At 57.4% G+C, this 26,817-nt stretch overlaps 2 protein-coding genes across 3 annotated transcripts; one reads left to right on the forward strand and one right to left on the reverse strand.

Moving 5' to 3' along the window:
* The first annotated feature begins 127 nt into the window (after window positions 1–127).
* FOXS1 (forkhead box S1) lies at window positions 128–2,990 on the forward strand. Its single transcript, XM_027069814.2, has one exon. It carries the CDS (start codon window positions 1,733–1,735, stop codon window positions 2,723–2,725), a length of 993 nt encoding a protein of 330 aa, XP_026925615.1. The 5' UTR covers window positions 128–1,732; the 3' UTR covers window positions 2,726–2,990.
* Window positions 2,991–11,634: 8,644 nt separating this feature from the next.
* MYLK2 (myosin light chain kinase 2) lies at window positions 11,635–25,110 on the reverse strand. Of its 2 annotated transcripts, XM_015084191.3 has the most exons (13): window positions 24,963–25,110; window positions 24,767–24,866; window positions 23,768–24,296; window positions 22,547–22,848; window positions 20,894–20,999; window positions 20,201–20,294; window positions 17,854–17,963; window positions 17,628–17,769; window positions 15,039–15,109; window positions 14,771–14,899; window positions 13,825–13,977; window positions 13,514–13,646; window positions 11,635–12,598 (listed from the first exon to the last, which is right to left on the reverse strand). In XM_015084191.3, the coding sequence occupies exons 2-13, from the start codon at window positions 24,816–24,818 to the stop codon at window positions 12,518–12,520; spliced, it is 1,902 nt and encodes a 633-aa protein (XP_014939677.1). In that variant the 5' UTR covers window positions 24,819–24,866; window positions 24,963–25,110; the 3' UTR covers window positions 11,635–12,517. The 2 variants fall into 2 exon arrangements, with proteins under 2 accessions (XP_014939677.1, XP_053056081.1); XM_053200106.1 differs by having other exon boundaries at window positions 24,767–25,039.
* Between the last annotated feature and the right edge of the window lie 1,707 nt (window positions 25,111–26,817).

The following is a 26,817-nucleotide window of genomic DNA, read 5'->3' on the forward strand; positions in this document are numbered from 1 at the left end:
GTGAGCTGTATGCTTCGACAAAGGACAGAAATCAGCCAGATCACTGGTTTTTATTCATTGGACAAATGTTGGTTGAGCACCTACTCTGTTCCAGGCCAGTACTAGACAAAACAGCATGTCCCTACTCTCTTGGGGTCCATAGCCTGTTTTCCGAGGGGGGGGGTCCAGTGACTGTCCTCTATTCCTGCTCCTCTTCTATAGAAGGGGTCATGTTAAGGAGTTATAGAATCCTAGATTCAAATCTGGATTCAGATGTCAGGTTTGTCATTCACTAGTTGTGTGACCTCAGGCAAGTCACTTAACTTTTCTGAGGCTTAGATTCCCCATCTATTCAAAAGAAGCCACAAAGGTCTTTGGAGCAAGGTTGGTAAATGCAAGGAGTAAATGCAGAGAGGGAAGTTGAGCTGTCAGGAGGCTGACTTGGGGAGTGGCACACAGTAGGTATCCTCTGACTTGGTTACTTATGGGTGGGAGAACATGGAGAGCATCCTTAAGATTGGATCCTGACTGTTCTAGGCTTTGCTGGTGCAAGGCTGCAGCTGGTGGGGAGCCTCAGTCCAGAGTGACATTCCTGAGCCAGGTCTAAACCCCAACTCTGTGCTAAACTCCTGGAGGCTGCTGGATTCCGTGTAAGGGGGCGTGTTACATCCTCACCACAGTATGGACAGCTGAAGAGTCGCCAGCTCCAGTTTAGAGATGAGAAACTGAGGCTCAGCCAGGGTCAGGGACTTGCTTGAAATGCCTCTTGGAGGTGGGCAGGGGTGGTGGGGGGAGGTCTCTGCCTAGATGGCCGTCCTCTCCACAGCGGTCACTAGAGGGCGCCAGAGCTCAGAATACTGGGTTTGGCCGTTCTCCTCGCCTCCATGGGGCCGCGCCCCTCACACACCCCGGAGCTAGGAGGGCAGCAGTATTGTGACCTCAAGGGCTGTGCACTGCCGGGAGAGGGGGGCGGGTCTGGGGCAGGGAGAAAGGAGACCCCAGGCCCGGAAGGAGAAGGAGAGGAGAAAAGGGGAGCTGGAGGAAGGGACTTGAGGGCCCCTGGGGCTTTTCTCACAGGACTCCCAGTTCTCTAGATCAGCCCCTTTGATTCTGCCTCCTGTCTCTCTCATCAGTGTGCATCTCTCTCTGTCTCTCTGCCCTACACATCTTGTGTCTGTGCCTGTGTCTCTGTCTCTTGCTCTTTCACTCTGTCTCTGTAGCTTTATTTCTTTCGGTGACTCTGTCTCCATATAGCGTGTGTGTGCGCGTGCGTGTCTGGCTCTGTCTGTTCTTTCTGTCTCTGTCTTACCTTCGTCTCTCTAGGTATGTCTCTGCCTCTGGCTCGCTGTGTGCATCACTGTTTCTCTTGTTATGTCTTTACCTCTCTGTGTCTTTCTCTCTGTTTTTAACTGCCTCTGTCTCTTTCTGTTTCTGTCTCTCGCTCGGTTTGCATGTCCTGTCCCTTGCAGCCACCGCCCCCCCCCCCCCCCCCAGCACATGTGGGCTGAGGGTCTCAGTCCCTTCCCTCCTATCTCCTCACCCCTGGCAGCTGTGCAGTTTCCCAGTCCTGGCCTCCCTGCCCGCCCCTCTTGGGCCTTAGGGGAGCGGGGTGAGAGAGGAAGGGAGGGCAGCCTGGTGGGCCCACCCCTTTTTGCCTTTCCAGGCTGGGAGGCTGGGCCAGTGAGCCTTTTAACCAGCCTTGGACGCAGTGCCTGGCCCCTCTGTGGTCCCAGCCGCCGCCAGCCCGGCCAGCATGCAGCAACAGCCCCTGCCTGGGCCCTTGGCCCCTGCGGCTGAGCCGACCAAGCCTCCCTACAGCTACATAGCTCTGATTGCCATGGCCATCCAGAGCTCCCCAGGACAGCGGGCCACACTCAGCGGCATTTACCGCTACATCATGGGCCGCTTCGCCTTCTATCGCCACAACCGGCCCGGCTGGCAGAACAGCATCCGCCACAACCTGTCACTCAATGAGTGCTTTGTCAAGGTGCCCCGTGATGACCGCAAGCCAGGCAAGGGCAGCTATTGGACGCTGGACCCCGACTGCCACGACATGTTTGAGCACGGCAGCTTCCTGCGCCGACGCCGACGCTTCACCCGGCGAGCAGGTGCCGAGGGAGCCAAGGGCCCTGCCAAGGCACGCCGTGGACCCCTCAGAGTGACCAGCCAGGATCCGGGAGTCCCTGACGCCACAACTGGCAGGCAGTGCCCGTTCCTGCCGGAGCTGCCAGAGGCCAAGGGCCTAAGCTTCGGGGGTCTGGTGGGGGCCTTGCCAGCTACCGTGTGCCCTGCAACCACTGACGCCAGGCCTCGGCCACCCATGGAGCCCAAAGAGATGCCCGCACCTAAGCCTGCAGGCCCGGGGGAGCTCCCTGTGGCCCCCTCGTCTTCCCCGTGCCCAGCATACGGCTTTCCTGCTGGCTTCTCTGAGGCTGAGGGTTTCAGTAAGGCCCCTACGCCCATCTTGACCCCAGAGGCGGGCGTTGGGAGCAGCTACCAGTGCCGGCTGCAGGCACTGAATTTCTGCATGGGGACTGACTCAGGCCTTGAACACCTCTTGGCCTCAGCAGCCCCCTCTCCTGCACCACCCACTCCTCCAGCCTCAGTCCGGGCCCCGCTGCCCCTGCCAGCTGACCCCAAGGAACCTTGGGTTGCAGGCAGCTTCTCTGTCCAGGGAGGTTCCAGCTACCCACTGGGGCTGACCCCCTGCCTATACCGGACACCAGGAATGTTCTTCTTTGAGTGAAGCCAGCCTGGCCTCGGGCAGTCCCTGCAGGGCCCCTGCCAACTACACCCTCCAGGGTGAGCCTGACTCTAGGATCTGGGGCACTCTCAAGGGACCCGGGCCTGGCAAGCCAACGACAGCTGGGACAGGAAGCCAAGATTGGAGTAGCGAACACGCAGCCAGGCCCCAGGGCCTCTGGACAGACTTGAGGGAGAGGGGAGGCAGGGCCCCCGTGGGATTTACTCTGTGGCTCTCAGGGCCAATAAAAGCAGTATGATGATGGTCAGCCTGCTGGATGGTTGGGGACTGAGGGCTGGGACGCCTGGCTCTGTGTGTGGTGGCTGTGGTTGTGGGGTTGCGGGGCAGAGTCAGGGGATCCTGGGTGGAAATGTCCCATATGAGGCTTTCTCTTGCCGGGGACTTTCTCAGGGAGTTTCCCAGGAAAGTGGAGGAAGGGGGAGCAGGGAATAGGGAAGAGAGAAAAGAAGTGTAGCCAAGAGATACCAGGCAGGGGGTGAAGATGGGCTGGCCTGAGGGGCTGATTCTCCAGCCCCAAACTGTGACTCAGCACCCCCCCATTATCAGTGGTCATAATAACTGTGACCATTTGTGGCATTTATTCTGCCGTGGGCTTGTGTATATCCTTTCCCCAGACCCTATGCAATTCAGGATGTTATCCCCATTTTCCAGTGGTGGAAACTGAGGCTCAGAGAGTTCAGGGCTCATTAGCTCCGACCCCAGATGGCAAATAAGTGGCTATGCCCCCAGCCCCTGACCCGCAGTGAGGAAGCAGGGGTGGCACATGGGAGGAGAGCTGGTGGTGACCCCCAGGGTGGGAGAGGCTTTTCTGGAATCCTGGAATGCCAATGCCAACAAGGCACCCTTGCCCCTTTGCACAGACATGGAGCCCAAGGCTCAAAAAGGCAGACCCCAGTCCCTTTGCATTTTCCACATGAATGGGGGACCTCCCTGAGCCCCCAGCTCTCCAAGGCCCCCTGATGACTCTTTAAGAAAGCATTTCTCTTATGGGGGAAGTGTGACTGTCCTGGATACAGATCAGAAGTGACTGATCCCTGACTTTTGGCCTCCTCTGGCCATCCCCCTCGGCAGAAGCAAAAGACGTGGGTATATTCGTGGCCCCTATCAGAGGAACAGACTCAGGGACCTGAAACCTCAGTGTCCCCACACCCTTCAATACCAGCGTTGCTGAGGCACAGGGCTTCCTTGTGGAGCCTCAATGCCCCATCTGGATCCTGGGTATAGGGAGAAAAGAGAGAGGCCAGGGATACTGGGGAAACCCCCTTTCTGGCATTTGCTGTAGGGGCTTTGAGGGTCTTCTGTCCCACAAGGTGACACCCAGGGGTCTGGAGACCCCTTGGTCGGGCAGGCGGCACAGTGCCTCCAGAGGCCCTCACTCGGGCAGGCGGCCATGCTGATTTCAGTCTCTGCTGCTCCGTCCTCCCTCAGCAGGTCCCCTGGGGCCAGGGAGGAAGCGAGCCTGGCTGGACAGTCCCTACTGTCTGGTTCCCACAGACTCCAGAGCCGCCAGGGTGGAGGGGGGACCTGCAGGGTGGGGGCTCACTGTGACCGGAAGGGGTTGGGAAAATGCCTGGCCAGCTGTGGAGGCCCTCCCCACCACATGCGCGGGACCCCAGCCTGGAGTCCATCTAGCAATGGGGAGAAGGAGAGAGGGTTTGTTCTGTCTCGTCACATCTAGGCAGCCTCATGGGTGAGGAGTAGGGGGAAGTCCTGGGTGTGCAAGGCATGGGTGAGGAGAGGGGAAGGAGGCGCTTGTGTGGGTTTGTTCTGAGGTGTGTGTGTGTGTGTGTGTGTGTGTAATGCGCAAACAGTTACAGAGACAGGGACAAACAGATTCAGGGGGGTAGGAGTTCTTTTTCAGTTGGGTCAGGGAAAGAGGCCTCTGCCGGGCACTGTTCCCTGTGGTGCATTCCTGTGGAGACCTGGTGACCCCAGTCCCTTCCCAGCTTGTGTCCTGAACTAGTAGGAAGATGGGGAGGCTGGCCCGACGGCGGGGAGCCCCGGCCTCTGCATCCTGCTCCAGCCATCCTCTGAGGAGGTTAGCATCTGAACTGGGGTCGGGGGCGGGGGCTGTGCCTGGGGAGAACATGCAAAAAAGGCTCAACCACACCCTGGTGCACAAATCCGCTAGGGGCACGAGCCCTCTCTCCACGTCCCTCTCTGACCCCCAACATAGTCAAGAAGTGAAGACAGGCCCCTCTGCTCCAATCCCCAAGCAGGACCCGGGGCTCAGTGCCTGCCTTGGACTCCCTCTATGATTCTGGAAGCGTGCCCATCGCTCTGGGTCCTGATTTTACTTCCTTTGCCCAGTGGGGGCTGGAGGAAGGGCAGCCTGACTCTGAGTCTGCGTCCCAGGGGAGGGTCCGACATGGGAGACTGCCTGGAAGGGATCCCATCTCCAGAGGTGTTGGACCAGGAGGCCCAGACACCATGATCTCATGTTGCCCTCTGCTTGCTGCCCAGCCGGAGGACCCCACCCACTGGGCCTCCTGCCCTCACATTCTTTCCATGACCAACAGACGCCCTGTGCTCCTGCCTGGCCACCCCCACCTGGAGGAGCGGACAGTGTTTAGCAGAGATCCAGAATGCCTACGCGGGGGCCAACCCAGAGAGAGCACCTCAGTACAGATGGCCCAGACCCAGGCCAGAGAAGGCAAGTGATGTGCCCAAGGCCACGCAGCAAAGCAGGAGCAGGTAACCCCTCTGCTGCCTTAACTGTATAGCTCTTGGCGGACAGGGGCCGTCCCATGTGACTCTGCTTAAGGGACCCTCCTTCCTGGAGGCTTGTCTGTCTCCAGAAGGGGATCCCGACCCCTTCCCCTCTTCCCCAGCAGGTCAGAGTGGGGAAGGGTGCCCAGTTGCCTTGCAGAGGCAGGCTAAATCAAATTCTGAAATGGTAGAATCAGTGGTATTTAAGAATATTCCAGAGCTTTTAATCACAGCAGCTTAGATTCTTGGAATATCAGTGCTGAAAGGGCGTGTCCTGCCCAATTTCTGAACCCCTTCTATACCAAGAAGTGCATGTCACGTGGGGTTCCAGGAAAGGGGAGCCCACTGCCTTCAGAGGCCACCCCTTCCCGCCCAAGTCTGGCAGCTCTGAGGGGCTTTCAGGAAGTTCTTCACCTGCTGGTCCTCCGGTCTCTGCTCTCCCTGCCCCCAGGGAAGCCCGCCAACCCCCACCCGCAGGGCCGGGCCTTCCTCAGACTCCTCCACCCTCCACATTTTATCTCCCCGCCGCTCTTTCGCCCACCCGCTTCCTTCCCCGGTTTATGGCATTCCACTGTCCAGAGCTCAACGCTCCCCACACCCCAGACAGCGCCTGAGCCAGGGGCCCGGAGACCCTGTCCTGATGAGGGCGGGCCACTCTGAGGCTGCCACATTGATGAGGACAAAGGGGGAGGTTGGGCCGGCCAGCCTGTCATGTCTGCCTGCAGCGAGTATACAGAACCTTGCGATCCAGTCTTCAGCCAAAACAGGCTGTCCCAACACGGGCTCCCATCACTCCCGAAGGCCAGGCTGCCAGGGGCTAAAAGCAGGAGCTCTGGAGCCCAACTGGCTGGGTTCACATCCCAGCTCTGTCACTTCCTTGCTGTGCAACTTTGAGCAAGTGGACTTGCCTCTCTGAGAACCACTTTGTTCATCCGTAACCTGGGGGTAATGATTTCAGCCCCCAGGACTGGTATGTGCAAAGCCTCATCGTACATACCATGATTACAATTCAGCCAACAAGAATGACATCAGAAGTAAAGACAGCCCCACTGAAGGGCCTGGTGGCCTCAGCCCGGTCTGTCTGCCCCTTCCTTTGCCGGGGGGGGGGGGGGGAGGGCAAACTTCTGTCCCCCGACATCCGGAGGTGCCTAATCCCTACTCCCTCCCCACTGGTTAACTGGGTGGTGACAGGGAGGCAGCTGGTGGGGCCAAAGGAAGTGGTTCCAGGCTAAAAACAGGCCATTTAGTCACACAGCCAGAATCCTGCGTGGTGGCCCCTGGAAAGCCAAGGGCTGCCTCCTCCTGACCACAGCCCTCAGGGAGCCCTGATCTGTTTTGGATACAAATGAGAGGTTGACCCTCCTGCTCCTGAAGACAGCCAACTCACTGGTGAGTGTCGTTTCCACTTCTAGGCCCTTACGCTAGCCGTCCCCTCCACCTGGCACGCTCACTCCCCACGGGCTGACATCTCAACATCCAGAGGCCAAGTTAAATATCACCTTCTCAGAGAAGCCTCCCCTCATCCCCCTGATTAGACGCCCCTAGATTATTCTCCATCTCTGCATCCTATTTGTGTCCTCCACCAGGCACCTGTTGCAATGTGGATTTATGCATTTCTATGCGTATTCACTTTTTATTGTGTCTCTGCCTTAGAATGTAAGCTTCAGGGAGGAGGGGTTGGGTCTGCCTTATTCATTTTACCTACTTCCCTAGCCCGGTGACTAGCACACAGCAGGCCCTCAATAAAGGTTTGCTGAGTGGAGAAATGGAGTCATGGCCACCCACCCATTCATCCATTCGCCCTGGATTAAATCTCAGAGGAGCCCCCAGGGGCTCCCTGACCCATTCAGAGCAAAAGCCCACGTCCCATGGGCCCGTGCCGTCTGGCTCTGCCCCTGCCAGCCCTGTTCTCACTCCAAACAGCCTTTGTACCTGCTCTTCCTTCTGCTGGGAACAGTCTCCACTAATATGCCCTGAATACCCTTCAATCTCTGTTCAAACGTCCTCAGAGAAGCCTTCCCAGACACTGCCCCCACCCACCCCATCAACGCATTCCAAATTCACTACTGCCGGTCAGAATTCTCCCACCTAGAATAAAGTTCCCCAAGGCCAGAGATTTGTGTCTCCTGGCTGGCTGTTCCAGACCTAGAACACTGTCTGGAACACTGTAGGGGCTGAAGAAATAGTTGTGGAACAAGTAAGCTCAGCAGCCTATGCCACCTGCTCTATCCACACACCCCATGTAATGTACTGTCTCTGGGGGGCAGGTGCTATTATTACCCCATTTTACAGACAGGAAACTGAGGCTCAGAGAGGGCAAATAAGTAGATTTGAACCCCATTCTGTGTGACCCGAGTGCAGTCTCCCTGTCATCAGCCTGTCTCCCTAGAGGCTCATGAGACCTGCGTCTGCCTCCGGTCCCCAACAGTTCTCTTTAACCTCTCAAGCCAACCTGGCCCAGCCTCCTTCTGGCCTCCCTGCCTCCAGTCTCCCTCTCTCACTCACCAACCTCCCTGGCTTCAGATATCTTGTAAACCACAGATCTGGCCCTGTGTCTCCTTTGCTCAAAACCCTTCCATGTCTCCCTATTGCCATACTGGAATGCTCCAAGACAAGCTTGCCCTTAGCTACAGGTCTTTGGACATGTGATCTCCTCTGCCTGGAACACCCACCTCATGCCGTCTGGAAAAGGCCTGCCCCTTATTTGCCCTCAGCTTGGATGTCACTCGCCGCCATTGAAAAGAAGAGAATGGGGGTTAGTGTCTTCTTCTGAGGCCCTCCAGCTTCGCCCTGACCCCCAACCTCCCACCTGGTAGGGTTCCAGACATTGTGAGCTCCCTGAGGGTGGGGACCATGCCCGCAGTTCACCTCTGGGTTCTAGCTTGGGGCCAGGCCCAGAGAAGGGACTCAACAAACAGCTGTGACATGATTGGATGTGTCAGAAATAGGACTGTCTGCTTTGCATCGTGACTCCACTGTTTACTGGCTGGGAACCCAGAGACCTGTCCACAAACTCCCTGAACCTCAGCTGCCTCATCTGAATGAAATACCTAAGGAAAATACCCACTCACAGGGTGAGGATGAAATGAGTTCATAAATGGAAATCACTCAGTACTGTGCCTGGCGCTCAGTAAATCGCAGCATTAACGTGCCGAAAGGAACAGGTGTGTGGGCAGCTGCACGAATGGGAGCTCGGCGCAGGTAGGCACCTCCTTCAGGCCAACGCTGGCCGCTTCACACCCTCGGGCAACCCTGTCACTGGCTGAATCTTTTCCCACCACTGCCCCATTGGGTCCAAGGTGGCCAGTGGAATTCAAGGCCACTGGACGCAGACAGGAAGAGGCAGCGTCACCAGGCCTGGTGTAATCCAAACCAGATGCGGCCTCAGACCCATGGGGGTGGTCACTGTGGGCCTGGCCAAGGCCCAGAGGCAGGAAATAGTCTTGGAGGAACGCTTTCTGGGCTGGAATCAGCCAGGAGGAGCTGTTCCATTGAGGGTGTTAACCCTTCTTAGCCCTCAAGGGGATGCCCAGGACCCTGAGCAGGGAGGGGAAGCTCATGGCCCTGTGGCCCCAGGAAGCACCTTGCAGGGAAGATCACAGCGTCAGCATTGTAACGGGCCCCGTGCCTGAGGAACTGACCCACAACCAGGCACTATGGTAGGGCACAACCAGCTAGGGGATACTCACAGCTGGCACCTGGGACTTGAAGAACCACAGACCAGAGCCTTGGCCCTGGCCCTGGCTCCAGCTGGCAGGCCCCAAAGAGCCATGGATTCACTCTCTCCACCAGGATGGCCCCTAGGATGAGAAGCTTTTTCCTGCGAGGCTGCTGGGGATGGGGGTTCTAGTGGTGGTAATGGGGCTGGGGCCCAGGCCTGCCCAGAGGCAGAAACTCAGCCCCACACTGAAGGCTGCCACCGTAGCTTTTTTTCTGAGTGTGCTCTGTGGCCCTTGGAGGGGACAAAATCTCTCTGAACCCTCATTTCCCCATTCATATTGTTGAGTCTATATCCTTTACCTCCAGAGACCAGGGGAGGCACAAAGGAGGGCCCCTGATAAATCAGAAAGAGCTTTCCAAGATGCACTCCTAGGAGGTGATAGGGACAGAAGCAGTGATCAGCCCTGTTCCACGGTTCTGGGTGGGCTTCCTTCCTAGGACATGTTCATTTACTGTGTGGTCTTGGGCAAGTCACCTGCCCTCTCTGAACCTGTTTCCTCATCTGTGAAATATGGTAAATGGGCACCCTATCCCATCTTGCGACTGTCACAATGCCCCTAGGAGTAGCAGTGCGGAGCAGAGCTGAGGCTGTCGTTTGCATACCGTAGAGGAGGAGACTGAGACTTGCACCCAGAGTCCAGGGGCCTGGGTTCTCTGCTGAGGGGCCTTCCTTGTTTTGGCCTCGGTTTCCCCAGCTGGATCCAGGCCCTGGATCTCTGCTGTGGCCGGACCTCATTTCCTCACCCCCCGCCCCACGGCTGTGACTCATCCCTCATCATCACGCTGTGTGGCCGAGGCTCAGCCTGGGTGGGGGCCAGCGACTGAGAGAACTCAGAGGAAACCACAGGCCTGGCCCAGCTGGCAGGTGGTGAGCAGGCAGGCAGGCAGGCAGGCCGGCAGGGATCTACAGCCCTGGGGGCCTTGCCCATAAGCACGAGTCCCATCAAGAGCCCAAGCCAGGCTCCCCAGGCTTTTCAAACCCTGAGTGCAAGACCCCCAGGCTTAGTCCCCAAAGTCTGCCACACCCTGCCCGTGTGGCACCTGCTGCCATGGGATGCTGCACTCACCTGCTGGTACGGGGCCAGGGTAGGGGGTGAGAACCCTGGCCTTGCCCTCCAGGCCAATATTCACGGAGGCAGGGGAGGTAGGGGTGAACTGTCAAGGTCTCGGTAGGTGGGCAAGTCCAAGATTTCTCAAAAGGTAGGCAGTGTAACGGTTAAGAGCAGGGGCTCTGGGCCCCATAGTCCGGGTACAAATCCTGGCTCTGCCATCAACGAGCTGTGTGACCCTGAGAAAGTAGCTTAACCTCCCTGAGGCTTGGTTTCCCCATCTGAGAAATGGACATAACACAGTGCCTGCCACGTGGTCACCATGAGTAATCAGTGCGATCATGAACACATAGAGCTGGACCAGGGCTGGTACCCAGCAGGGCTCAATGCGTGCGAACTGCTGTCCCTGCCATTCCTGCTGGAACCAGTTCACCCCAAGCAGGCAGACCTGCTGTCCCATGTAGGCCAGTCCCACCTCTGACTCAGCTGTCCTCACAGCCGGAAAGGCTGTGCCCTATTAGTGTTAAGCTCTCTTGCCCCCTGGGCTGCCCTCTCCAGCAGATGGAGCCCCCTCCCCTGCATTGTATGCAGGCCTGGGGAGGAGCAGACTGTGGCCCACGGGGAAGAGTAGAGAACAGCTCTCTCCTCCCCCTCATCCCCCTGCAGGCATCCCCTCCCTGCAGCTCCAACGAAGGCACCACAGTCCTGCCCGAACTTCTGATGCCACCCGGAGCCTCTGTTTTCTGCTCCCACCTTGTTCTGGAGAGAAGCAGGGTGTGCGCATGGGCAGAGCCTTGCTCTGGGGGACAGAAGAGTTCATTTCATGCTCCAGCTTCTGACCTGTTGAATAGCCTTCAAGTTCCTTCCCCTCTCTAAGCCTCAGTTTTCTCCTCTGTAAAATAGAAATAATAAGAATATTGGGGCCCCTGGGTGGCTCAGTCGGTTGAGAGCCCCACTTCGGCTCGGGTCGTGATCTCGCGGTCTGTGAGTTCGAGCCCCGCGTCAGGCTCTGGGCTAACAGCTCAGAGCCTGGAGCCTGCTTTGCATTCTGTGTCTCCCTCGCTCTCTGCCCCTCCCCCACTCATGCTCTGTCTCTCTCTCTCTCTCTCTCTCTCTCTGTCAAAAATAAACATTAAAAAAATTTTTTAAAAGAAATAATAAGAATATCTACCTCATAAGCTTACAGTGAGAGAGAAATGAGTTAACATCCATACAAGCACTTGACTGGAGTCTGGCACACAGTAAGCATCCAATAATGGTGCTGTGGCAGATGAGCAAACCAAGGCACAAAGTAGGGAAGCCACTGGCCCCTATCGCGGGCTGGGCAGTGTGGCTCCCGGGGCTGCGCCGGTAACCACCCCGCCACCCTCTGACCTCACCCGAGTGCGGGCACACACACACACACAGGGAAGAGAGCCACATCCAACCTGTACATTTATTTACAAGGCACAAGCTGAGAGCAGGTTGGGGACTGCCCAATGGCTTTCCCCCTCCTCCTGGGCCTGCTGACCCCATCATCTGAAGCCGTGGATGACCCTTGGGATGAGGGTCCAGAGTGGCTGGGTTGGGCCAGCCTGGCCCTCAGGCACGCTTGGGGGTGGTCTCCCTGTCCCCCAGGCCTCTCCCCTCACCCTCTGCCAGGCCTGGGCTGGGCGTCCTTCTCTCACACGGAGTTCCTGTGTGTTGGTGGTCGTAAGGAAGGTGGGCGGGGGCCGGGCCGGGCCAGATGGTGTGTACTAGGCCTTATCTGTTGGGAGCGGGGAGGCGGGCGGGGGCATGGAGGTCCTCTTTCACAAAGCCTGCTCTGTTCCCCTGGCAGCTGGGCCTCAGGAATTGGCCTCGCTGCCTTCCTGCCCCACCAAGGGCCTCCCATCCACAACCGCAGAAGCCCCACGTGCTGGGACCCCCAGCCTTCCCGTTCCAGCTAGGAGCAAGCCCCGGCCAGGGATGCCCCAGGTGAGGCCAAGCAGGGGTCACCGGGGTAGCAATTCCAAGAGGGGGAGCCAGGGAAGGGACAACAGGGCCTGTGGCATCTGGGCTGTGACAGACGGGCCGGGGAGGGCCCTGTCTGGGAAGGCGTTAGCAGGATCGATTCAGGCCACATCTGAGGCGGCTCACGTCGGGGAAGCAGTCGCTGCGCGGGGTTGTGGGGAGCCCCGAGCCTCCCAGCCTGGCGCAGCCTTGTCCTAGCCAGCCCACCCTGGGGATCTGGCCCGTCTTCTCTGGCCTTCTGGGCTGTGTGGCCTCAGCCCCAGCCACTGTGCAGCTGCGTCCAGGCCTCAGGCGCTCCCGGGGCTCAGACCCCCAGAGCCATGAGTGCCCCCGAGCTGCTGATCTTCTTGAAGCGGTTTGCAGCACTGACGGCAATGAAGTTTTTCTGAGGGATGAGGGAGAAATGTCCCAGTCAGCCTCGGGGCAAAGGAGAAGCTGTGGTCCAGCAGAGCGTCCCCTAAGTAGGTCTCCTTCATTCCCCAAAGGCCAGGTGGAGGGAGGGTGCAGTACCCAGAGTGGCCACAGGAGGTGCCATGATACCGTATCTTCCAGGACGCCGTCCTTTATTCAACAGGTATGGCAGCCAAACCTGAGTACCTCTCTGTTCTAGATGCTTCAGTGGCTCCTATTTCGCTCCAAGTAAAACACAAGCCCTTTGCTATGGCCAACAAGTCCCTCCACCCCCTGCCTCCCACCCATCTCTGATTTCATCTCCCTAACCCCTTGCCTACTCCCCTCCAGCCTTACTGCCCACCCCACCTGTTCCTCACACTTCTGCCTCAGGGCCTTTGCACCGGCTATTCCCTCTTCCTGGAACATTCTTCTCCCCAGTACCAGCATGGCTTACTCCTCACTGCTTTCAGGTGTTTTGTTCACATGCTCTCTCACAGTGGGCCTTTCCTGACCACCCTATTAGGAAATGCAACCTCTCCCCTGGCACTCCTGAGCATCCTCATTCTTTTCTAGAGCCCTTCCTTAACCTCTTTTAATATCCAACCCCCCCCCCCCCCCCGCCTACCCAAAGTAAGTCCATAAAAATTAAAATCCTTGTCTCTTTTGTCCACTGGTGTGTTCCCCATGCCTAGAAGTGATAGAAGCTTCTAGGGGGTGGGTGGAGGGTCACTACTCCAGGAGAGGAACCAGCCCGGGACAGAGAGAGAAAAACCAACCCTGTTTTCCAGACAGGGCTAGGCCTGGTCGATAGAAACTGCCAAGGCAGGGCTGGTGGGGCCTGGGATCTGGTGCCAGGAGCTCTTCCCGCCTGCAGCCCCTCCCTCCTCCCCACCGTGTCCAGTGGTACCTTCCAGCGCCTCTTCATGAGGTATTTCTTAAGCAAGATCTGGGACTTGAGGCGGCGGTTACAGCGCTTGGCTTTCTCTGCCAGGTTGTTGAGCCAGGGGTGGGCGAGGCACTGGGCAGCGCTCATCCGGGCCCTGTGGGAGGGGGCAGTGCGGTGAGGATGGGCGGAATGCCTGCGAAACACCAGAGCCCAGCCGCTGCCCGGCCCTCTTCCTGCCCTGCAGTGCGCACACACACACACACACACACACACACAGGCACGCACGCACTGGGCTTGCACACACGGGGTTTGTGTCCTGGGGTGAGCCTCACCTCTGGTCCTTGACAATGAGGTTGGAGACAAAGTCTTTGGCCTCATCAGACACGGCCTCAAAGGTCTCCTCGTCAAAGTACCAGTTGGCAGAGAGAACGTTGTTTAGGGTCTCTGTGTCATCGTCTCCCAGGAAGGGGGAGAGGCCACTCAGCCTGGAGAGAGGGGATGTCAGGGGGCAGGGAGATGAAATTGGGGACCCTGAGTCACCTTTGGGGGCTCAGGGGATGGAGGCAGACCCTAGAAGGCAGCACCATGAGCTGAAAAGACTCCCAGCTTCTTTTTTTTTATCATTATTTTTTTAATCTTTATTTATTTTTGAGAGAGAAACAGCATGTGAGCAGGGGAGGAGCAGAGAGAGAGGGAGACACAGAATCCAAAACAGGCTCCAGGCTCTGAGCTGTCAGCACAGAGCCCGACGCGGGGCTCGAACTCACGAACTGTGAGATAATGACCTGAGCCAAAGTGGGACACTCAACTGACTGAGCCACCCAGGTGCCCCGACCCCCAGCTTCTTGAGTGGGACAGACCTGGGTTTGACTGGCTGGGTGACCTTGGGCAAGTCACTTCCCCTCTCTGAGCCTCACTCTTCTCATCTGTAAAATGGGCATAATCATCCCAGCTTCCCAGGTTACAATGGAGAAGAGGAATGATGAGTGCATAAAAGATGTCTGCTGCCCCTCTGCCCCCACCTTGAGTCATAAAGGTCTGCTGTCCAGAGCCTTAGGCTAGGACACTATGCCTTTAGGGGCCTTCATTTCTCCATCTATAAAATGGGTACAAAGTTCCCTTCTCTTGGTTCTCCCTAGCACTCCCAACCCCAGCAACCCCCTTCCTGAGGGAGTGGAGAGATGGGACCTACCCCACCAGGACCCCAGGGCCAATTTTGGCCCCAGCTGCCCACCCACATGCCCAGTCCCACAGACACCACATTCTCTCAGGACTCACAGCATATAGGTGATGACCCCCATACTCCACATGTCTGTCTTATCGGAGATTTGGTCATAATTCACCACCTCAGGTGACAGAAACTCTGGGGTCCCAAAATTCACCTTCAGCTTCTCGTTGGGATTATACCTTGGGGGTGAGAGCAAGAGCTCAGAGTGCAGACCCCGGCCCGCGTGCCGGCACCCTCCGCTCCTCCCCTGCCCCCTGCCCACCTCAGAGGCTTGCCCTGCCCTTCCCCTCTCCCCCCGCGCCCCCACTGAGGTGGTACCTCCGTGCCAGGCCAAAGTCAATGATCTTCACCAAATGGCCCGTGGTGTTGACACACAGGATGTTCTCTGGCTGAGGAGAAGGGGGTGGCCCGGATTGACCTCTGACCTGGCTCACCCTTCGTCCCCACCCAGGTCCACCCATGTCTCGGGCTCTCTGGAGCAGAGGCCCAGGCTGCCAGTGTGGGCGGCCGATCAGTGACCCCCTGGGACTGCCTGTTCCAGGCACAGATGAGGATCCCGCAGCCCAGAGAGGGACTTTCCCAGGGCAGGGACTGTCCCCTCCCTGCCTCCCTGTTCCCCCCACCAATGTCTAACTAAGGCACCGGGTAGGTGCTCAGCCAAGGCTCCTGGGAATCCTGTGGCCCCAGCACAGGCGAGTGTGTGAGTGAAGTTCCTGTGAGACCGGTCCCTCCCTGCTCTGGGCCTCCATTTTCTCCTCCTGTAACCCGAGGACACGGGGCTAATCTGAGATTGCAAGGCAGAAACATTTTTGATAGTTAACAATGGTTCAAAGACAGGAGACTTCACACAAAAACCCTGCTTTCCAGATCTTCTGCACCTCCCGAAACAACAGAAGCCCTTGCCTCATGGCCACACACCGCTCGGGGTGAGTTGTCAGTGATCCCCGACGGGTGCTAGTCAGTCCCCTGGTTCCCCGGGGACCTTCACGGCCCTGGCCTGGCCCCCGTTACACATCTGGGCTCTGTGGCGTTTGACTAGAGCACCCTGACAGCATGCTTTCTGAAGGCGCTTTCTGAACCGAGGCATCCGCTCAGAGCAGGACACTAATGACACCCGCTCACCTGGTGTTCGAACAAAACAGAGAAAGAAAAGAAAGCTCCCAGGGTGCGATCTTTTGGGGGAAGTGACACAGACTCAGACCTCCTCCTGGTCTGAGAGTTCCCGAGGGGCCCCGGGAAGGGCCGTCGGGCCATGGGTCACCCAGCTTACTTGACCACAAAACCCCTCTTCGAGGAGAAACGTACTGCTCTCCTGAAAAAACACATTTCAGGATAGAGAGGCTTCAGAATGAGCTTCTTCCCAGGGCACTTCATTTTAACTGGGGACCCTGCTCTACCCCAGAGGCAGTGGCTTTCATGGGGGGGAACGGGAGGCCTCCAATGCCACGTGCAGGCACCAGCGCTGGCCAGAAACTCAGGAGTCACCCTGCTCTTTCCTTTCCCTGCCCTCTGCCCCCTCCCCCATCCAAACCCTCAGCAAATCAGACTGGCTCTAGCTTCAGAATGTAGCCACCGTCTGGCCACCTTCCGTCCCTGCCACTGGTCCCGGCCGCCACCCTCTGGGCCCTTGGTCATTACAACCACCCCTCAGATTCCCTGCCGCCACGTTGGCCCGTTGGAACCCATCTCCTTACTCTCCTGGCTTCACTTGTCAGGGCGGATGCTCACAGCACACCCGCCCGCGGGCTGTCGGAAGGCGCATACGCCCCAAACAGGTCTGACCCCAAGTGAGCCCGTGGTAAGGGTGCTGGCCAGCCCCGGGCCTGCTCTGGCCTTTGCATGCTCCTCCAAGTTCACCTCGTACGTCTCCCCCCGTTACTCTCATGTACTTTTCACAACGCTTTTCCGGTTTCAGGTGATCTATTTGAGGAAGGTCCGTTTCCCCCACTAACCTGTAGGCCCCCCCGGGAGAAAGGGGCGTGTCCTTCGCCATCCCTATGGTAACGCCCGTGCCCAGCACCGTGCACAGCAGCACAGAAGCAGCCTAGCACCGCACAGGTACTCGATACATATTTGTCGAGTGAATGAGCGAAAGGACTATCCACGAGGCCAGCGGGTGCTAACCCACCGCAGTGGTCATGCTCCGTATTCTCCACCAGCCCTGCCGATTATCCTGCAAACGTGACACCCAGCACTCACGCTGCCCCTGCTTACTCTGCACCACGGCCGGCATCGCCGAGCTCCAGTTGACCACAGCTGGCATGATGCATAAACCCGATTCGCTCTGTCCCTGACCCCCTACCTGCAAGTTACTGAGCAGGGTCAGAGGAGGGATGTGAATATCCTCTCACTGAACGTTTTTGTTAGTGCCTATCACGTGTGTGTTGCTGCACTGATGCTATACGTAATTGATTTGTTTTTCTGACTCCCCTTCTGGAACATAAGTTCCCGGAGGGCAGGTGTTTTTATCTGCTTTGTTCACTCCTGATCTCCACCACCTAGAACACTGCCTGGCAGAGAGTAGGCCCTCCACAAATACTTGTGGGATGAATCAATAAACACTCGCGGCGCCTACAAGGGGCCAGCACTGAGGTGGACGCGTTAGCAACACTTAGCAAGTTCATTGTGTGAGACCGTGCGCTTGGGGCTCCCAGGACTGTAAGAGATGTGTACTTAGCACTAGACTAGATGCCCAGAGAGCTAGGACCAAGTCTCTCACTCTGTCTTGTGGCCCTGGCTCCTGGTACTTAGTGAAGACTCAATAAACCCTTCGGGATCTATAGATACAAGGATGGAGGGAGGAAGAGAAGGACCGACGGGAGGGGCGGAGGGATAGCTGGTTGCCACCAGGTTTCAGGTGGTCGGATGCTGCTCCTGACCCCTCCCAGGAGGCCCCAGCTCCAGTACCTTGAGGTCCAGGTGCAGAACCCGCATCTTGTGCATGAAGAGGATCCCATCACAGATCTGCCTGACAAACACCATGGTGTCCACCTCAGTCAGATGATAGTCCTCATCCACAATCCTCTCGAAGAGCTCGCCGCCCTCGATGCTGTGTGCACAGACCCCTCTACAAGCTTGCTTCCGGGCCGGCTGGCACCCCCACCCGGTCCCCTGCCCCACTGCCAGCACTCACTACTCCATGAACAGGACGATCTCATGCGAGGTCTCAATGGCCGCGTAGAGCTGGATCAGGTTGCGGTGATTCAGCTGGTTCATAACCTCGATCTCAAGCATCACCATTTCCTGGGGACCAGGGAAGCCAGGGGCCCCACCTGAGTGTCACCACTCCCTGTCCTCCACCCTCCACCCCTCTGCCCTTGGCTGGACCTGTCAGGTCCGGACCACTGCCCGGCCTCCTCCCTGCTGGCCTCCCTGCCTCCTATCTCTCCCCACTCCCAAGACTGTGTCCTTACCCCTGGTCATTCCTGCTGGGACACCATTCCTTTGCCAGATCTTCCCCTTCTCCTCCCGCCTGAACACGGGGGTGCCCGAGGGCCAGTCCTCCGCTCACCACTCTCCCCGGGGCATCCTCCTCAAGCCCCAGTACCTGCCATTCTATCCAAATGTAATTGATCCCCAAATACGTACTTCCACCTCTGACTGCACCCTTGAACTCCAGGCACCAACAGCTGCAAATGCCTAACTGCCATTCCCCTTGGATGTCCAAGTGACATGTGGAGTCTCTCAGGTCCAAATGAAACCCTCGATGTGGCCCCCTCCCCACAACTGAGCTGCCCTCAGCTTGCCTGTTAGCAACAGGGCATGAACCCTGGCCCAGGTGCGCAGGACAGAAAGTTAGAGGCTATCTCAGATTTCCCCGCGTTCTTACTCCCTCACACCCGCCATCAGGAAACCCTCTTGGATTACAAACCCAGTCAGTGCCTTCTCACCTGCTCCATCACTGCCTTCCTAGTCGAGGCTGCTAAACTGTCACTTTCAGAGAGGCTGAAAGCCACCTGTCACACCGGTAGCTTGATATCAGCCAGGGTAGGAATATTGACACCAGGGATATTGCCAGATGCCACAAATCAAGCCTCTCCCCCTGCCCGCCCCCTTGCCCCCCAGCATCACGTCACTGCCCAAATTTTTCCCATTTTCCTTGCGATGCTACTCCTTCATTCGTATCTCACCGCGCTTGTCACTTCCCCAGAGAGGCCTTGACCTCACCACCCTATCTTTATGGCCCCCTTGGCCCCCCACTCCCTGTACCCTGCCTCGCTTTACTTTTCCTGCTAGCGCGTCTCAGTGCCTGACGCCATGCTTTGTGCTTGTTTTTAGTTGTCTGCTCCTCCTCTCTAGCTTGCCAGCCCATGAGGACAGGGACCCACGGACTTCACCACCGTGTCCCCGGCACCTGGCACAGCGAATGGCCCAGAAAAAGTACTCAGGAAGAAAGCAGTCAAGAGCTGCCTCCAATTAATGTCCACAGCACATGTGTCTTGAGCGTCTAGGCCGAGCCAGGTCTATGACAGAGGCCTGGAGACCCGGCAGTCGAGTAGGGGAGTTGGAGAAAGGCAGAGTCACGTAGAAACTACACGCCTTCCCAGCATGCATAGAGCTGTGACAGAGGGGCAGGGCTGCAGGCCTCTGGAGCTCCTTCTCATGCTCTTCCCAGGCTCCAGGCCTCTGCAGGTGCTGGGTCTCTGCCTCGAATGCCCACCAGCTCACTTCTCGGCTCCCCTGCCTCAACCCAAGGGTCCCCAGCAGGTCTCTGCCGTTTCTGGCCTTCAGGCCTTCCCCCTCACGGTTCCCCTCTGGTTGAAACTCTCTCCCCTGCCCCGCCACCGGAATCAGCTTCTGCTTCAAGCCTTTGTTCTAGAGAGACCCACCAGCTGAATCAGGAGCCTTCTCCACAGCCCCTTCCTGACCCCCCGCCCCAGCTTTCCTGAGTTCCAGCCCTCACCACAACAGGTTGCTAGACGGTCATCACCTCCTCACACACCTGACTCCCTCCCTCACTTCACGTGAGCCTCTGCCCACATTCATTCATTCATTCATTCATCCACTCATTCACTCATTCCTTAAATAAACACTGCCCTCGGCCTCCTCTGAACCGGGCCGGGCTGGGTGTGGAGGCACAGCTCTAGACAGGGCCTGATTACCTCGGCATTCCCTGAAGGCAGAAACCACATTCACTTCCCTTGGGGACCCCCAGGGCCCAGCACAGGGCCTGGCCCAGAGCCCACACTCATGAGTGTTTGCTGAATTGAACCAAACAGAAGGCCTGAATGTCCTGTGCCTAGAAGGGGAAGTCGCAAGGATAAGTTCACTAACTGAGGCGTCTTGTTTATGGGTAGGGGCTTCAGGCCCTGTGGCAGGGTTGTCTGCCTGTCCATCTGTCTATCTGAGTGACCCCTTCAGCAACATCAAGGTCCACACAGCAAACCCCTGGTGCAGACATACGGGTAGAGGGAGGTGAGAGGTACCCACTCCCCACTCCAAGGACCCCCTCACACTCCCATGCAGCCAGCCCCTACTACCTTGTCTTTGGGCGTCTGTTTCTTGATGACCTTGGCTGCCAGCTTGAGGCCCGTGGCTTTCTCCGTGCAGGTACAGACTGCTCCAAACTTGCCGCTGAAGAGAGAAGAGGTTGGGAGTGAAGGGGTTCCCGGGGACACAGGGCTGAGGTAGGGGGCTTGTGTTCCGTTCCCATCTGGATCCCCCTCTGTGACGTTACGCTTGTCCCAGCCAGCCTGGCTCCGTTCGGAAGCTATGAGCTCCACTGCAGGGACAGTAGCTGAGCCACAAAAACCACGGGCACAGGACAGGTCGGCTCATCCAGAGGATGGCCCCTGGCGTGACAGCTCACAGGCTTGTGGTAAGCATGGGCCCTGGGGCCCTGGGCAAGTCACCTGTGGGGTTTTTTATGAAGCACCTTGCGGGGGTCAGGGTGGTGCCTAAAACTGAAACAGCCAGGAAAATACCATTCATCTCCTATGGGCAACACTGAATGGCCGATGGTGTATCTGTGTGAGAGACGGGGGCGTGAGTGCATATCAACCCACGTGACAGCTTGCGTACGGTGGGGGTTATTAACCACGTAGAAGTAATTGTGTGCACAGAGATCATGTCCAATCGGGGTGTGTGGGGGCCTTGTACATGAAAGACGTGAGGCCCTGGGTGCTCGATGTGCTCCTGCCTGTGGGCCAGGGGCTCCGGGTCCCAGCTCTCACCCGCCCAGCGCCTCCTTGGAGTTCAGGCTGAATTGACTGTGGATGTTCCCAGGCCTCAGCTCCACGATGCGGTGGGGAAAGGGGGCTGGGGGTGGCGGACAGTCATCTGGGGAGGCAGAACAGAGCCATCAGTCGGTGGCAGGAGCTGCTGAGGATGTACCCCCGCACCACCCCCTCCTGCCTGGCCTGGGCCCCATCCAGCAAAGTTCACCAAGTGATGATACCTGGGGGACAGCTGGCTCCAGGATAGGGGCTAGGGGGCCCAGTTTCCAGTTTCAGCTCTGCCACCAACACACAAAATGGCCTTGGGACTCTGTCAGAGGGGGCTCAGCTTCTCCTGGCACAACAATGGGGACAGCTGATTGGATTTCTTGGGCCCTCCCACATTATAAAGTAGGAAGTCTCCATCCCAAGCTATCTGCATTTCCATTAAAGAAAAGAAAAAAAAAAGGCGGGGTGGGGTGGGGACGATAATGGCGGAGCGCCAGATCAGCGTTACTATGTCTGAATGATGGGGTAGGTGATTGGACCTGCCTACCATCCCCTCTAATAACACCACAAGCTGCCCCGAGCTGGGCACCGCCCAAGGGCAGGGCGAGGGCGGGAGGAGACAGGGAAGGCGGTGTTTGGTAAGGAGAGGCTGCCACCTAGCGGTGAGGACGGGGAACAGCGGGCCCTGGCGGCCCACAGGCTGAGTCATCGGGAATGGAAACCTCTTTATAAATAGCAAGAGGCAGCAGGGAAGCCGGGCTGGTGATACATTTGACGGCCCTTGGAGGTTGTTCAGGTCCTGTCACCCCAAGGATGTGATTTCTGAAGGGGGCGGGGCAGAGGCTCTGATGCTGCTTGGGGGAGGAGGCAGTGCTCCTGGCCGCTGCCCAGCCGCCAGGCCCTCCCACCCTGTCTGGGTGGCACCGTGCCGCTGACCAGGCGGGCTGACTGGGCTTCCATGGCACCTCAGCCTGGAGGAGGGGGGTGTCAGGACACTCTGGGCTCTCCTGACCCCATCTCACCCCACCCCCTCCCCTGCTGCACCCCTGCCCAAGCCTTTTCCCTACTCAGCTGATCCCCAAGCCCACTCATGCTCTATGTCTCCTCCTTAATAGACCACTAACCCCCCAGCTCCTTGTCTGACCATCAGTTAAGGCCACTCCACAGTCCTGCCCCATCTCACGTGCCCAGCTTCCTTGGTCACTGCTCCCATACACATACACCTGTGCTCCTCAGTTCATGAACCCTCTATGGCTCTCATGACCCTCCCTACCCCCTCCAGGATGCAGCTGAACTACCAAAGCTTGGCCTTTGAGCTCTTCTACAGACTGACTTTAAATTCCACTGTCCAGAGAGTTGGTGCTGCTCCAAAACCTGCCTAATTCCCCCCCGCCCCGCAACCCCATTGTAGACAAAGTAGAAGAGAGTGCAAAAAGTGAGCTCTGGAGTGGGGCTGTTTGGACAGGTACAGATCCTGTCCTGGCTGTGGATTTGGGGCACTCGCTACATTTCCCCTTCCCCAAGCCTCGGTTTCTCCATCCGAAGGGACCAGGAACTTGTACTTCTTAGAGTTATACGACACTCAGTGCTCCAAACTGGGAGACATGGGGACATCTGGGGAGCCCCTCTCCCTCCCCAGTCCCCAACCTGCCCCTGGCCTACCCAAAATCTGGAAGCAGTCCTCTTCCTTGGCTGTGGGACCAAGGGCCTGCCCCACCTCCGATTTCTCCGAGGGAACAGCCTGGAACTCGATCCCCCTTGAGGTGTCCCCTTGCACCTTAGCCTGGCCATCCTGGCCTGGAGCCTTCTCTCCTGCTTCCTTCTGGCCTCCTGCCGGGATGTCCTTCCCTCCTTCTGCCACCGTGGCTGGCCCGGGATCCGCGGGGCCGGGGGTCACAGGCACCCCTTCAAAGATGAGCTCTGATGCCTCATTTGGGGGTTTCTCAGCCGGCAGCTTCTCGGGCCTAGAACGTGACGATGCAGAGATGATGCCTTTAGCAGTCAGAGCTGTGCTTTGGCCTCCGGGAGGTCTCGATGCTTCCAGAGCCTCTCCTGCAATCTGGAGCTAATACAACCCCCCACCACTCCCTCAAATGCATGGGGTGATGCATCCAAATTCATTTTGAATGAAGTCAAGGGACATTAATAATACCATAAATGTCTGTGGTCACTATCTTGACTATCAATGCACTAATAGATCATTAATATCTACTAATAGGATTGTTGTTTTGGTTAATTGTTATGTGGCTACAATTAGGGACAGTGTGTGGCTCTTGATTCACAAAGACCGTGGTAATTCAATGGATCACGTATCAATGATATCAAGGTATTAACTGATATTAATATATAATTCTGACTGATACGGTGTTACTACTGTGGTTTACAATACATCTCTAATATCATTCATGTGGTTAGCATTCAGGTTAAGTCTAACAGATTGCCTAAGACTGGTGCTATATCATGCTTATGAAAGTATTAGTAATGATCTATCAATCCGATTATTAGTCATCTTTTCGCATTATAGTAAGAAGGTAAGTTATCTTCCCCACCCACCCACCCCCGCCCTGATATCTCAGTCCTGCCCTTGGCTAGAACCAAGTTCACGGAGGAAGGGGAACTCTGGACTCCAGATGCTTAGAGAAGAGGTCTTTGAGGACCTCTCTGTGTTGGCATTCCTGGTGTCTATGAATGCTCACCACGTCCTGGTTTCTGCAGGGGCACAAGGTAGTAGAGCCAATGCCCAGGACAGATGCTAGACTGTCTCAGAACCGCCCAATCTAACACTGAACATGGTGACAACGAAGCCCAAAACAGAGGAGCTACGCATGACCTCTGGGGCCAGAGCCTCAGACCCGTCCCCACTGCCGGACAGGGGGCATTCACCTGGAGATGATGGCAGGACAGCTCGGGCTGTGCAGAAAGGCTGGGGATCCCCTCCTGGCCCCTGCTTGGCCCTCGGCTGCCTTCTTGTGTACCTTGGGCTCTCCGGGGCCCTGGCTGCCTGAGGTCTCCTGCTTGGCCTTGGGCTTCTTGACACTGGCCTCCGCTGTCGCGGTCTGCTGGGGCAGGGCTGCTGCCTGCCCAGCGCTGCCCTCCGCGGGGCCCCCACCCAGGTCGCCTTCTCCCTCGGGGCCCTGGCTGCTCGTTGAGGGTTGGGCCGGGGACCCGTCCCCTTTCTCTAGGGCATCGGCTTTGGCGTCTTTCTTCAGGGTGGGTGGAACAGGTTCTTTCTTTGGGTCTGGGGGCCCAGGTTTTTTCTTTGCATCCGGGGGACTGGTTTCTTCCTTTGGGTTTGAGGGGCCAGGTTCTTTCTTCCCATCTGGCGGCCCAGGACCTTTCTTTGGATCTGGTGGACCAGGCTCTTTCTCCGTAGCCGGGGGTCCCTCACCTGCTGTACCTTTAGGTGCCTTGTCTGCAAAGGAAGTGAGACACCAGTCAGGATCCACCCACCACCCCCAGCCAGGCTGGCCAGAGACCAGCTCTGGGCCCAGGTCCCTACCTAGGCAGCGATTTGCAAATGTTGGTCCCACTGAGCCTCTGGGGCTATCTGATGGGCTCTAGAGATGGGCTGCCGGGAACTGGGAGGCCCTTTTGGGAGACTTCTGGTCCTCTAATGCGCCTTGATGCCCCCACTGTCCCTTGCCCAGGATGTTTAGATGCCATGCATGGGGGCTTCCCATTTTCCCGTTCTTTCCAAGGAGGGCTTCATGCAGGCCCTCAACCCAGCCCAACATCACCCAGAGATAGCTGTAATTTCTGGGTCTTTCATACGCCATACAAAAAGGCCTGGGGCACAGAACTCCCACTGAGGAACGGGCCCAGCCCTGGATTCAAACGCCCCTTCCCAGGCTCCTCCCTCTGTCTCCTGCCCCAGCTTGGCACCTGTCGATGGGCTCTGGATTCCCAGCTTGACTGCTCCGTTTGCTGTCGCCATGAGGTAAGGAGGCGTGTGCTTCTGCTTGTCTAACTCAAGTCTTTCTAGCTGCAGAAAGAAGAGTGAGGTGTGTCAGGCTGTCAGATTCCTCCTCTTGTCTGGCCGAGAGGAGCCAGGGCCAGCTGACTGAGGGGAGAAAGGTACCTGGAGCAGAGAGGGGCAACTTGAGGGCCGTCTGACTTGCAGCGGCTACCCAGAAGCAGTCCTGGGGCAGTTGTAAGGGATTGGGCTGGGTGGGCAGAGGCGGAGGCAGGGGCGCGGGCAGGGGAGGCGGGGACGGAGGAGAGGATCTCTTACACCAGGGGCCATGCAGCTCGGACTGCCACCACCTGTCACTCTTGGCCCCCGTTCAGAGGACACGGCATTCTTCCCACAGACCGACTGGGGGGAGAGTAGTGCTGGGAGAAGCAGGAAGAGAAAAGGGAGGGGGGCATCTGGGGCCCTGAGGGAGCAGCCTTTTCCCAGGCCTTGCCTGGTGTCGCCGGCTTGGACAGGATCAGGAAGGGGGCCTGGCACACCAGGGGGTCTCGGGCGGGGCTGGAGGACAAGGCTATGCTCAGGTCGGGCCCTGGCTCTGCCCACCTGCGTGCCACGTCTCCTGGGGTTTCCCAGAAGCTGGTTAGAGCCGTGCAGGCCTGGGGCTATTCACCCTGACCCCCCTGCCCAGCTCTGCGCCCATGATCCCTGCCCCTGGCATCCAGACCTACTTGGGGCATCTTTGGGTAAGAAATTGTCTCGGGGACATTTGTTCAATATGCCCATGGGCCTAAAAGCCTTTTCTTTTGAAGATATGTTTTTCTTGGGCTCCCCGGGAGACAGAGGCTGCCCCAAGCAGCAGTGGGAGACGGTCAGTGCTCAGGGCCACCCCACCAAGCAGAGTCGTTCTCCCCCGAAGCCTGTTTGGAAGGAGGGGGCTGCTGGAGAGCCTTTTGCAAGGGTCCTCCAGTGCGGTGGTGACCTGGGGGCCACTCAGGCCCGAGGTAATCAAGCTGAGATGGGATGAGGAGAGGTATCCAAAGAGCCTTCCATCATCCAGGGGCTGCCTGCCCAGAGCCTGTCTCTGAGGGGGACCTTGAGAACTGGCTGAGCTGAGTGTCCCGGAAATAGCCCTGGAGTGGGCGTCTGGGTTCAGGTCCTCGCTGTGGCGACCATCCTGTCCCTCCACCCGTGCTCTCCCATGTGGAGGAAACCACCCCTGCCCTTGGAGGGAGGGGGGCGGAAATGACCGAAGCAAGCAGCACGTCTAAGCAAGGGGGAGATCACGGAGCGGTAAAAAAGATCGAGGATGCTGTGAACGAAATGATACGAAGCCATCTCCAAAATGGGGGGGGGGGGGGCGCGATTAAAGCCATGTGCAGAATATGCTATCATCGGGGCAAAAGAGGGTGATCTCTATGATAACACACAAACTTTCACTGTATTCAGGTAAGAATGTCTTTGGGGCCGTAAGGAAGAAACAGGGGATCGGAGGTAGGAGGGAGACATCACTGCACACCCTTTCACTTTTTCTATTTGGACCGTGAAGTATGTGAACGGAATACCAGTCAAAATGAGTGATTTTTTTTTTTTTTTAAGGGAGCAAATGTTGGGGTTGTTGGCAGAAACTAATAAAGACCGAAGTTGGAGTTCCTTCTCCAGTCTTGGTGACTTTTGCCCTTCCTGGCCCACCTGTCCTCCGTGTCCCTCCTTCGAGGTCCAGGTGAAAGTCTGCCTCTTCTGGGAAGCAAAAATCCTCACGAACGCCTGTCTAGTACTCAGCAGTGTCCCACGGCCTTGTTCCCAGTGCTCTTATAAAGATCCACTCGTGTGATATTCAGAACAACCCAATGAGCTAGGTACTATTCAGATGGGGAAACTGAGGCACGGAGCAGTTAAGTCGCTTATCCAAAGCCATATGGCTTGTCAGGGGCTGCATTAGGATCTGAACCCAGGAAAGGAGCTCTCTCTCTCTCTTTTTTTTTTTTTTTTTTTTTGAGGGCCTGCAGTTAGCTGTCTCCAT

Source organism: Acinonyx jubatus, chromosome A3 (assembly GCF_027475565.1).
Source record: "Acinonyx jubatus isolate Ajub_Pintada_27869175 chromosome A3, VMU_Ajub_asm_v1.0, whole genome shotgun sequence".
NCBI lineage: Eukaryota > Metazoa > Chordata > Mammalia > Carnivora > Felidae > Acinonyx > Acinonyx jubatus.

Bases quoted from the DNA above. Each gene is read 5' to 3' on its own strand.
- FOXS1 (XM_027069814.2), top strand. From the start codon at position 1,733: ATGCAGCAACAGCCCCTGCCTGGGCCCTTGGCCCCTGCGGCTGAGCCG.
- MYLK2 (XM_015084191.3), bottom strand. From the start codon at position 24,818: ATGGCGACAGCAAACGGAGCAGTCAAGCTGGGAATCCAGAGCCCATCG. The intron at 14,900-15,038 runs GTACCACCTCAG...CTCACCCCCAAG, and splicing joins GACTTTGGCCTGGCACGGAG to GTATAATCCCAACGAGAAGC. The intron at 12,599-13,513 runs GTACCACTGGAC...CTCATCCCTCAG, and splicing joins TCATGAAGAGGCGCTGGAAG to AAAAACTTCATTGCCGTCAG.